We start from the raw sequence: 12,951 nt of genomic DNA, 5'->3' as shown, positions 1-12,951 counted from the left end.
TGAACTAGAGTAGCTCCTTGGTATACTGAGGAGCTACGACAAATTAAACGGGAGCTGAGATGGCTAGAGCGAGTGTGGCGGCGACTCTGTGACAAAGTGACAAAAACAGCTTATAGGACGTTTGTGAAGGCCTATGAGATGGCAATGAAAACTGCAAAGAGAGACTACAATGCAGCTTCCATTGTATCCGCTACTTCTCGCCCAACACAATTTTGGAAATTTGGTCTTTAACATCCCTCGCACATGGGACAAATAAAATTGTAAATTCGGTAATAAGCTGTGAGGCTTTTGGAGACTATTTTGCGGATAAGATCTTGTCGCTCTGCTGGGACCTGTCCACCACAGTTCATGCAGTATGTGAACTGGGGGCCCCTTGGTAGTCCTCAGGGTTGATATTAGATCAATTCAGGCCACTGTCCCAGGAGGAGGTAGGCAGGGTCCTGCGTGCTGTGAAACCTACCACATGCCCACTGGACCCGTGCCCATTATGGCTGGTGAAAACTGGTGGTGCTGTGATTCGGGTACCATTAGTTGGCATCATTAAACTTTCTCTGAGTTCTTGACTTTTCCCAGACTCACTGAAGGAAGCAGTGGTGCGGCCCTTATTAAAGAAACCATCACTGGATCCTGTTGATCCAGCCAGTTACCGCCCAGTTTCGAATCTTCTGTTCCTGGGTAAGGTAATTGAAAGGGCGGTAGTGGAACAGCTGCAGGTATACCTGGATAATGCCTCTATCCTGGATCCAGTCCAGTCCAGCTTCAGGCCCTGCCATGGTACGGAGACGGCTCTGTTCACCCTCACAGATGATCTGCGGTGACACCTGGATCATGGCGAGTCAGCACTGCTGATACTTTTAGATCTTACAGCAGCATTCAACACAGTCAGTCATAATCTTCTGATCCACCGCCTTGCCAATGTGGGGATTCGTGGGACAGCCCTGCAATGGCTGAACTCCTTCCTTCGCAATCGGGGACAGAGGGGGGCACTTAGGGAACAGATGTCTGCTTGTCATTCTTTGGTATGCAGCGTCCCTCAGGGGGCAATTCTTTCCCCGATGCTATTTAACATCTATATGCGCCCCCTCGCCCAGTTAGCTCGCAGCTTTGGGCTGGGTTGTCACCAGTATGTGGATGATACCCAGCTCTGTCTGCTGATGGACAGCCAGTCTGATCTCGCTCCGGATTCCTTGGTCAAAGGTCTTGAGGCTGTGACGGCATGGTTACATCAGAGTCGCCTGAAATTGAATCCCTTGAAGACGGAGGTTCTGTATCTGGGTTGTGGGGCAATTGAGCTGGGTACTCAGCTCCCAACCCTTGACGGGGTATAACTGAAACCTTTGCCGATGGTGAGGAGCCTGGGTGTGACCTTGGATGCCATACTTTCAACGGAGGCCCAGGTCGCGACCATTGCCAGGTCTGCCTTTTTTCAACTTTGACAGGCCAGGCAACTGACGCCCTATCTTTCGCCCCAGGACCTGGCTACAGTAATCCATGCAACGGTCACCTCCAGGCTAGACTACTGAAACTCATTCTACGCTGGGCTGCCCTTGGGCCTGACCCGGAAGTTACAGCTAGTCCAGAATGCAGTGGCAGACTCTCTGCAGACAAGTAGATCCTGGTGGTCCCCGGCCTGAAGGACATCCATCTGGCCTCAACTAGGGCCAGGGCTTTTTCTGCCCTGCCCCCGGCCTGGTGGAATGCTTTCCCACTGAAGATCCAAACCCTGTGGGATTTGTTACAGTTCCACAGGGCCTGTAAAACAGAGATGTTCCACCAGGCCTTTGGCTGAGTGCCAGCGGGTGACCCCTTTCTTCCACGTAAGACCACCACTTTTTCTGGGACTGCCCCTGGCCATGTGCTATGCCCATATATGTACTCCCAATATTTATTTAAATAGTCTGCGCCTGGACTATTTTAATGATTCTTTTAAGATTATTATTGATTTTATGGTTTTGTGATTGATTCGTTGTGTTTTTTTTTAATGTTGTTAGCTGCCTTGAGCCCATTTGTGGGGAGGGCGGGGTATAAATCTAAATAAATAAATAAAACAGGTAACATAATAAAAACAATTCCAATTTATAAAACCCCGTGGCACTCACATTGTCCCTCCCTCACCAAAACCCGTGGGGTGGATGGCAAACTGATAGATGTTATACAGACTGCTTTCTTGAATGCGTAAAGCTGAATACAAAAGAAGGTTCAGTGGGATGTTTGTTATTAAATCCCTTCCCTTTTAAAAAAGAGTTAGCAGCAGCAGCCGGAACGTATGCCTATGATCTGCTCTTACAACATCTTCTAGATGCGCCACTGTATTAGAGCGCTGGAACAAAAATGATAGAACCTTTCTAGTGATTAATTGCTGGATTGGCTTTATGTGAAAGTATTTCCTTTATATGATCCCTTGATCATGCAAAATAAAACATAGAGCTGCCAATTTTTCTGTGTGAGCAAGAGGGGTATTTTTGCTGATTCCCTCCCCCCAATACAGACCTCTGCCTCCCCCATTTGCTGTTCCCAGGAGTTCTCTGTCCTCATGGAGCAGCATTTTGCAGGGCACCTGTAGCTGGAATGGAGCAGCGAAAAAGTCTCACTCTACTAACGGAAATCTGTCAACAGATTTTCTGTAGGATCCAAACCAGAGGTTAGATGCTATACGGTGCACTTTGGACTACTTTGACATTTATCCACCCTCTATGCATATTTTTTGCAATGTTCCCTGACTTTATATGTATTTGTGTGTGTATGAAGTGGTATCAAGCTGCAGCCGATTTATGGCAATCCCTACTTGATTTTCAAAGCAAGAGGCTAACAGATGGTTTGCCATTACCGGCCTCTGCATAGCAGCTTCCTTGGTGGTCTCCCATCCCAATACTAAACAGGTCTAACTCCACTTCGCTTTGGAGATCTAACGAGATCATGGTATCCTGGGCCATCCTGGTCAGGTCATTTATTTACTTGGAATTAAATCCCACAAAGTTAAATGGACTTTGACTCCAAGAAAGTGTTCAGGATTGCAGCCTTAGCTCTTGGCCCTTTATCTTTATAAAAGAGAGATTTAATTTGCTTCCCCCTCCACAAGCATACAAAGTGTCAGGGGAAAAGTCCGAAATGATTATTTTTTTTTACTTCAATGTATTACTGTTTAAAGGGTCCATGGGAATATTGTGATAGATCTGTGCTAATTGTTGTGTGAATTATAATGGCCTTAGCAGAGATGTCTGTTTGTTTTTGTCATTTCTTGCATGATGGTATTAAGTCCAAAAAAGCCTATTACTCTGTTCTTTTGAAGGAAAACAAAACAAAATAGGGCATATTAGAATAATTGTTTGATGTTGCTATTTGAATTGTGCCATTTTTAGTCTGTTTACTTTTTATATTTTATTGTATTTTTGCATAGCATTGTAACCCACCTTGCATCATTGGTTAGAGAAAGGCCAGTAAAAAATGCAGATGGTTGCCTGTTAAAACAATATTCACACAAATATATTGTGTTTTCCAGTCTGTTATTTCACATTGTCTACATTCAGTCATCTGTTATAACAAGTACACATATATCTTTCTTCTTTGACCTTCATAAACATGCATTTTCCCTTTTTTCAGGACTTCTGCGAAGCATTTACTTTCTGAAGTGCTGTTCTGTCCTGAATGTGAATACAAGGGGTTTTTGCAGCTATTTTGTGTCCTCAAAGACCAAATTTATCCACTCCTTAGTAGCTGCAGAAAGTTTCATTTATTTAATAGCAGAAGCCTTTTTTCATAGCTGGTCTAGATGGCTAGTGATCTTATACAATGGGAGTGCTTTGTTTCTATGTGATTGCTTTTAATATCTGTGATGATGTCTTTTTAAATGGGAGGGGGGAAGGTTGACATACAAACAGTGGTAAAAGGTTTATATTTTTCTAGTTCAAAAGGCTGTCAGATGTAAGTATAAACATTTTGGCACAATTATATTGTGTTGCACATCAGTCAAAACTGTAGCCAAATCACAAAAGTATGGAATGAAATGCATTTGACACAGGAATGACCTGTACTGAATGATTTCATGCTTGCTTGGCCAATGTTTGTGAATCTAAAGTTATTACACTGAATTGCACTGTTTCCCAGGGGATGGAGAAATAGACTCAAGCTGGGGGAGGGGGCAGACCATGGTTCTAGTCCCACGGCTGCTGCTGCTGACCTGATGAGTATAACCCTGGAAAAATCATAGTAATTCTCCATCCCCCCTTCTACTCTTATTGTTTACTTTTGAATGCCATTATTAATAAAAATAATTGAGCAGCAAAGGGCTCAATACCACTGGAAGATAATAAAACCAACACAGTAAATGCATGCGTATGAGAAATAAGAGTTTAAAAGATTTAATGATTTCAGCCTGCGTTACCTTAGTGGCACAGGAACTGCTCCTTCAAGTGTCCTACCTATACTGTTCCATATGAAGCTTATAATGAGTCAGACTATTATCTTCTCTGACTAGCAGTGACATCAGACAAAGTCTTTTCTTCACTCCACTCCTGTGATCCCTTAGCTAGAGATGCTGCAGATTGAACATGGGACCTTATACATATTGTCATGATCTGGCTGTGCCAGGAAGGCCTAGCAAGGCCTCAGGAGCCTGTTAGCCGTGGGAGTAGGCCTGCCTACAATTCCCAGGAGCCCCTGGGTTGTTTTGGCACCCTTTTTGGCCAATCGGGGGTAGTACTATATAAGTCTGGGAGGGAAAAAGCCTGGGTTTCTTCTTTCTCCCAGGGAGCAGGCCAGAGGAGGTTTCTGCTAGGGAGAGAGGCCCTCATCCAGGTAGGGTGAGAAGACAGGCCTGGCAGACAGAGGGACAGTGAGTTCAGTCGTGCTAGGGCCTTTTGTTTATTTTGCTTTCACCCATCTATTGTTGCTAATCCAACTTGTTTGCTTGTTGTTTGATTAACTGACCTCCTTGTAAATAAACCCTTTTGTTTACTGTTACTCTGCTGGGTCTTCACGCGTCACGCCTGTTTATTGGCCAAGCTACAGAGGTGAGAAGGGTTGGGAGGGTACCCTAGGCCTTCCCAAGGGACCCTAAATCCCAGAGTGGTGGCAGCGTAAGGTGGCTCACCCCACCTGAGGCATGACACATATAAACAAAGCATAAATTCCACCATATTACCACTATTTGTATGTAATCAGAAGGAAAAAGTGCACAAGGATCTGTCAAAAATTTTTTTATAAATGCCAATATCTGACATGATGAACTGTATTTTTTTTCTTCAGATTTCAGACAGAAGTAAATTATGATACATTGGAAGTTCGAGATGGTCCAGCTAGTTCATCCCCATTAATAGGAGAATACCATGGTACTCAAGCACCACAGTTTCTTATTAGTACTGGCAATTATATGTACCTGTTGTTTACCACTGATAATAGTCGCTCCAGTGTTGGATTCTTAATTCACTATGAAAGTAAGTTTGGGAACATTTTTCCTAATTAGAACATAGGTGTTTTGGGAGGGGGGGTGTACATTGCAGAACTTTGTATCCCGGGAATGGGAGAAACCTTCGGCTTTGGTCACTGTTGGAATTAAGAACCATTAAGGGTAAACAATAGGATATGACATAAGTAATTTGTTCCAGTCTGGTACTTTACTGTGAGAGGAGTGTTTCCACTGTGCACAAAGACTTCCCCCTGCCTCTAACCCTTGTGGATGTTCAGAGTTGCTACCTCCATTGGAAATGATTTAGAAAACTGGCATTTGCAGGATTATCTGAACTGTGATATATGTTTGGGATTCTGAACTGAGGTGATTGTCTAAATTCTTTTAAATGGTTCCTAAACCATTTGATGCCAAAAGAATTCATATTTTAATAATGATTTCCATAAGCCTTTATACTAATTCAGGTGGAATTGGGAACATGCTGTAGGCTCATGTGCTCTTTCCTTCCCTCCCCCCTCAACTCATATGCACCAATTTCCTCCATAACTACCTGATTCATGATAACAATACCCTCTCTGATTGGGACGTTGTAGCAAACAGTGGTTACTACAAACCTGGAAATAGAGAAGGGAATTGGCATTTATAAGAACAGAAGGTGAGTAGAGATGGGCACGAACAGCAATACAAACGCAAAAAAGCCCACGAACAGCCAGTTCTAAACGTACAGGTGGTCGATGTATTGTCGAAGGCTTTCACGGCCGGGAATCCACAAGGGTTACAGCCCGGAAAACCCACAACAACCATCGTACAGGTGGTCGTTGCAAGCCTCGTTCGTTGCTATTCATTGCTGTTCGTCAAGCCAGACAGTCGGGCACCTGCAATCAATTCCCATGGCAACTCAGGCAGAGATTGTCTGAACTCTGTCTGAACTCCTGCTGTTGCCCTGGAAACCCCAATCTAAACCCAATTTAGCTTGATAGGCAGGTCTTCCTTCCAAGTGTGGACTGGAATTCCAAATTTGTTAAAAGAGGAAAAGACCAGGGGGGAGGGGGGCTCCCAGCTCTGGCTTTCAGGGAGAGACAGCTGCTGTTAGAGAGACAGTGTGAGTGCATTGGAGCTTGAATTTTCTTTGTGTGTGGTGGGATAGAGATCTACCCCTTCAGGTTCCAGGGCTGCTGCCAGTCTCTGGGGCCAAGCTATTATTTATTATTGGTACCTTTCCTGCTGCCTGCTCAGGTAGGGTTTCTGGGAGTGGTGCAGTAGGGATCTTGATGGCTGGAAGAGAGCCTGCTGGCCTCCACGAACAACGAACATGTTCGTGACAGGATCATGTTTGTCAGTATTTGTTGTTTGTTGTTCGTGGATGGCAACGAACAACGAACACCATGTTCGGTTTTTTTCTGTTTGTGCCCATGTATAAAGGTAAGTGAGGAGTGCAAGGTACCCACCGGTGGTAGGCAAATTCCTGGCGATTTTCCTTTCTGCCTGGCAATGAATGGCAATCGGTGGGAGGGGGCAAGCCACCTGGATATTGCCTGCCATCGTCAAGCAGCCCAAGTAAATGGCATTTCCAGTTACATCAGCATTTACAGCATTTTCAGTTACATCAGAAGTGACAGCATTGCATGATGGCCAGTTCTTTAAGACTTGGCCCAAAACACTATTGTAAGCAGATATGACATGTGCAGAAGGCACAAAGTGCACACACACTTTGTGCAAGCAAGAGGATATCAAACTTTTAGTAACTATGCACCTTTCCCTCCAGCTCTCTTGATAATTGCCAGGGGGCCTGACAACCCTAATATAACATATTCCTGATAATCAAACTCTGGTTTATCAGTGACTGGGATGAGTGTTGGAAAGGCAAATGTAAAACTTTTAAAAAATAAGACTCATACATTGATTACATTTTCAAGTGCTAATATAAATAGTGGACTCCAGCCAGCTATTTCACTGAATCTAAATAGCTGACTCCAGCTAGTTTTTTCATTCAATATCACCTAACTACAGCCCTCATTCCATGACTTTTGTTAATGTGCGATTCTCAACACTGAGGAGATGCCCTTCTCCCTTTCTCAATGATGGAAAAGTTGGTTGGCTCCAATTCACATTGTTTAAGAAAATTAAACTGCGTACAACCACACTGTGTGTCAGTGCTTTGTACTTGGTGAGAACCTGTTCTCTGTTAGGAATTAAGTACAAAAAGGGAATGATGACCATAAAGTAGTTTTGCCCCAAGATGAATACACTGCAGAGTCATCAACAGAAGTTTGCTCCTGCTTTTGTGGTGTGAGGCACCCATCCAAAACAAGAGGCATATTGAGCCTCTGGTGGGCATCCATTATCTTCAAAGATCAGTTTGTGTGCAAGGTTAAAATTAAGCTACCTGTTTTCCCCTCATCCAGGCCAAAGTGAAACCTGCTACAACTGAATGTATTACATAGATGCCCTTTAGATGTCCACCCAGCCCTTTACCACCAGTATGGAACCAGTGTGCAATTCCATGGAAAAGATCCATCAAACTGGGTCCTACTCATGTGGTTCGGTCATTTAAATGTTTCCACATAACCTCTAAACAGTGTAGAGATTGCGACTGATGGAGTTAAAATATTTGTAAACAGTACAGCATGATACATAGTTATATTTGAAAATAATAGTTTCACTCCTGAATCTAAATGCTATTGCTTTCATGTGTGGTATTTTTCAAGGGGAAAAATAATTTTTAGCCTTTGAAAAAATAACTTCAGTTTATTTCTGTTCCTCAAAAACTGCTGTCTGTTTTCTCAACAATCCCTTGTTAAATGATATAATTTATTTAATGTTTAGCATTGCTGCTTAGCATAGGTAGTGAGCTTTGAAAGTATAACTTGTGAAAAGATTCACTTCTAAGCAGCATGATGTTTTGGCCTTTCTTGTTATATTGGTTGACCATCGGTTCACTCAGGCGAATATTATAATAATTTACAGCACCAATTCATTACAGCAACAGCTAGATTAAGCATTTGAACCCTGGATCAGAAATCAGTCTAGCAGTGCAAATCTAGTAGGTCTTCCCTGGCAGTAATCTCTACTGAATATACCTGAGTAGGGTTCTATATAGATCTATTTAGGATTACTCTGTTAATCAGCAGCATTAATAAAGTGGTATATGGCACTGAAATACCTTGTGGCAGAGGTTCTCACTTTTGTTTTAATTTTGGTGCCTCTTCTAAAATTATTCCAAATCCCTCTGTAAAATTTTATAGGTTGGATCTGGGTTTCCCAGCTGCCTGCTAGTGTCTGGTAGACTCCCTGTGATCACCCACCACCAGCAGGCATCCTGGGCAAATACACAGCACATGCACTCCCTTCTGGCACATGATGATGTCACTTCCAGAAGTGATGTAATTGTACTTCTCAGGAGAGTGCTCCCACACTTTGCGCAGAGCTGACTTCCAACTCACCATCTCACTTCCATCATGTTTATGAACCACTCTGAAACCAATATGCCTGTAAAATACCCTGTAACCATCACACATATGTACTTACTAGAAACAACACTCACTGTGTGCAAAATATAATGGGCTCTAGAAAACTAATTCAGCGGGCCCCTCCCAGCAGCAAGCAGGTGCTTTGTAGTGGCCTGGAGGCTAGAGCAGGAGGCTGCTGAGGGGAAGTGTGGGGAGGAGTGCTTAGGATGTTGATTTGGTGGGCCCCCTCCTGGCAGCAAGTGGGCACTTCACAGTGGCCTGGAGGCCAGAGCTGGAGGACATTGAGGGGAGAGACAGGGAGGAGTGTTTAGGCCATCAATTCGGTGGGCCTCCTCCCAGCAGCAAGTGGGTGCTTTGCAGCAGTCTCAAAGCCAGAGTCGTCGGCAATGCAACTGCATGAGAATAAAGAGTAGTCGCCAATACAGCTTGCCTTTTATATAGTTGGATAAATAAATTCTATTTCTGGTTAAATAGCACACCTGTTTTATTTAGAATAAATTTTACCTCACAGTCACCCCCATGCACTGACCATTCTGTTATACTACTGGCTATAGCTAAGACATCATGTACTGTAAGTCAAACTTAGGGATAACTAAGGCAAAAGCCTTGGTGGCAGTGAAAATCTAAGGGACCGCTGATGGAATTGGTGAGGAAGCAATATATAGGTCACATAAAGGAGGCAATATGCCACACTTGTTAGAGGTGGTGTCGGAGTGGGCACTGGATCATCCTACACTGTTGGTCATGGGTGATTTCAACGTCCATGTTGATGACACCTCAGGCTTTGGACCTGGTGTCTTCTATGGCAGCGCTGGGACTCTCCAAATTTGTTTCAGCTCCTACGCATCAAGTGGGCCACACGCTGGATTTGATCTTTGGGGCAGGGATTCAGGTGGACCTGGATGCTATTAAAGCCGTGCCATGGTTGGACCACTATGTCCTGAGGGCTTGTCTGGGTGTGCCAGCCCCCTCCTGCACGGGCGGTGAGCAGATTTATGCTCGCCTGTGGAGACTTATGGATGAAGGAATACTTTGCCGCCTCCATAGCGTCTGCAAGCCCATGCCCGGCAAAATTGTTCCAGGTAGTTCGGTCCTTGGTTTCCCTATCACAGGGAGACCATCAAATTGGAAATTCGGCTATTAGCTGTGAGGCTTTTGGGAGCTTTTTTGCAGATAAAATCTCGTTCCTCTGTCGTGATCTGCTGGCCACGATTGATACAGAAATGGAACTGGAGGCCTCTTGGCCGTCTTCTAGCCCATTTTTGGATCACTTCAGCCTGGTCTCCCGGGAGGAGGTGGACAAGATCCTGCGGCTTGTGAGGCCCACTACGTGCTCCCTGGACCTCTGCCCGTTGTGGCTGGTAAAAGCCAATGCCAATGAGTTGGGGGCCCAGTTGGAGGTCATACATCATTGAGCTCCGGGGGTTTTCCTGGGGCACTAAAGGAAGCCGTAGTGAGGTCTCTTTTGAAAAAAACAGTTTTGGACCCCACTGATCTGTCCAGTTACCGCCTGATATTGAACCTCCTGTTCTTGGGAAAGGTGATTGAGCGCGCGGTGGTGGATCAGCTACAGATGTTCCTGGAAGAGATCTCTGCCCTGGACCCAGAACCCGGGTTCTGTTAGGGTCATGGGGTGGCCTTTTTCCACCTTCAGCAGGCTTGGCAACTGGTGCCCTACCTCTTGGCCCAGGACCTAATGACAGTGATCCATGCAATGGTCACCTCCAGGATAGACTACTGTAACTCACTGTATGCAGGGCTGCCCTTGGGCTTGATCCAGAGACTTCAACAGGTCCAGGACCATCTTTCCCTATATATGCCCCAGAGAGCACTTCGTTCAACTGGAAAACATTTACTGGTTGTCCCTGGCCCTTGGGAGGCTCAGCTGGCTTCTACCAGGGCCAGGGCCTTTTCGGTCCTGGCCCCAACCTGGTAGAACTCTCTGTCTGAGGACACTCAGGCCCACCAAGATCTTGTGTCATTTAGGCGGGCCTATAAGACAGAGATGTTCCACCAGGCATATGGTGGAGGCTAATTTTAGCCCATCATTGCCGAGCCTTCCACTGGTCTCCCTCTACAAGGGGTATGGAGTCCACTGATGCTGGTTGCCCCGAAAGGGGTACAGTATTTTATCTGTTGCTGTTTTTATTATTGATTTTAAGTTGGATTTTAATCAATGTTGTACCCCGCCCTGAGCCCGCTTGTGGGGAGGGTGGGTTAAAAATAAAATAAAATAAATAAACAAAAATATATTTTTATTATTATTAAAGTTTAGCTTCCTAAAGTGCAAAAAACAAAACACTGAAGGCTTGTTTTGAGAGCTTGATTTCATTTTACTTCTCTTTTGCAATTGGTTTCTATCTTTCTGACTTTCTTCCCTCCAGGTGTTACACTAGAATCAGATTCCTGCCTTGATCCAGGAATTCCTGTGAATGGACATCGCCATGGTAATAATTTCAGTATTCGATCTATAGTAACGTTTAGCTGTGATCCAGGTTACACCCTCAGTGATGATGAACCTCTTGTGTGTGAAAGAAACCACCAGTGGAACCATGCTCTACCTAGCTGTGATGGTAAGGATAACATATTACAAATCCATAGTGTTGAGAGATTGCTATCTGAATACTTTAGTAGGTAGGTCACCTCCATTTGCCTAAAGTTTGGTAGGAGCCAGGGTCTTTGACAAAAGACTGTTAATGTTCTTTTATAGTTGTAGATGTTTTCTCACTGAAAGCCAGTTCTCACTGAAAGCCAGGACTAAGATGGTCTTCTGACAGTTAAAATCTTAAATGAGAGTCTGGACTAGATGATCTATTTCACATGAATATGTAGAAGAAAGAGTAGGTTTGGAAGAGAGAGAGGAGAAGACGACGACTAAGGGGTCTGAAAGTAAAGCACTTGGGAGTGCAAGATTCTCTCTCTCTGGAGATTTGATGTGTGGGTAGTGAACTGGCTGCCCTGTAAGGCTTTTACCTACATCTATGCCCTATTTCTGTTATTTTCTGTTTTTTCTGGGAATTTTTAAAGGTATGTTTAAAACCTGCCCTCTGAATTTCATCTTGAACAAACCTGGAAATCAGTGAAAATGTAGAACCAGGTCTGGAGAGGTGGTTTATATGGTGCAAAGAATCACCAAGAACCCCATATTCCCGTAGAATATAGTATTGAAGTGCTTCATTCATTGCTGGGGATCTATTTATATAAAGTAAATTATACCCTTACCTGGATGGTCCAGGTGCCTGATCTTGTTAGTTCTCAAACACTGAGCAGGGTCGGCCCTGGTTAGTACTTGGGTGGGAGATCACCACGGAAGTCCAGGGTTGCTACTCAGAGGCAGGCAATTGCAAACCACCACTTTTCATTTCTTGCCTCGGAAACTGTGGGGTCACCATAAGTTGGCTGCAACTTGACAAGCACTTTCCACATACTAGATTGTTTCTCTGCTTTCTTCCAAGAAATTCAAGGCGGCATGCACTGTACTTTCCTCCTTGATTTTATCCTCACAACAACCTTGTGAAGTAGGTTAGGCTGAGAGAGAATAATACTGCTCTCTCCTTAGATCAGCAAAAAATATCAATCTTACTATACGCAGATGATATGGTTTTGATCTCTTTAACCAGAATGGGACTGAAGAGGCTTTTGCACAGTCTAGGTGAATTTTAAGGAAGAAGAAAGGAAGAAAGGAAGAAAAACTGATTAATTAAAACTTAAGGAAGAAAAACTGATAATTAATTACTCGAAAACCAAAGTTATGGTTTTTCAGAAACGGCCCAAAGTGTTTAAATGGAGCATACAAGGTAGTCCAGTAGAACAATGTAAATCATATAAATACCTAAGTTTAACTTTTAGCGAAACCCTCAAGTGGGATGTTCACCTAGAATCAGCTAAAGAAATAGCCCTTAAGACAATGGGAGTTGTAATGAGATTTTATTACACCAGGGGAGGTCTCCTCATAGACCCAGCGTTGAAACTTTTTGTTAGTAAAATTATTTCCCAATTGCTGTATGGTATTGAGATCTGGGGGTGGAAAGATCAATTACTTCTAAAGTTAGAAAGAATCCAAAACCTCTTTATGAG

General features: G+C 43.9%; 1 protein-coding gene across 1 annotated transcript in view; it reads left to right on the top strand.

Moving 5' to 3' along the window:
• The window catches only part of CSMD1 (CUB and Sushi multiple domains 1), a 1,321,894-nt gene that overhangs the window by 955,129 nt on the left and 353,814 nt on the right, over positions 1 to 12,951 (top strand). The window contains exons 18-19 of the mRNA XM_054971211.1: positions 5,245 to 5,432; positions 11,259 to 11,447. Of these exons, the coding sequence (XP_054827186.1) occupies positions 5,245 to 5,432; positions 11,259 to 11,447 (377 nt within the window). The remainder of the gene's footprint in view (positions 1 to 5,244; positions 5,433 to 11,258; positions 11,448 to 12,951) is intronic.

The sequence above is a fragment of the Eublepharis macularius genome, chromosome 1, assembly GCF_028583425.1.
Source record: "Eublepharis macularius isolate TG4126 chromosome 1, MPM_Emac_v1.0, whole genome shotgun sequence".
Classification (NCBI taxonomy): Eukaryota; Metazoa; Chordata; class Lepidosauria; order Squamata; family Eublepharidae; genus Eublepharis; species Eublepharis macularius.
Note: the sequence above shows the minus strand (reverse complement) of the source record. Positions and strands in the feature narration are given on the sequence as shown.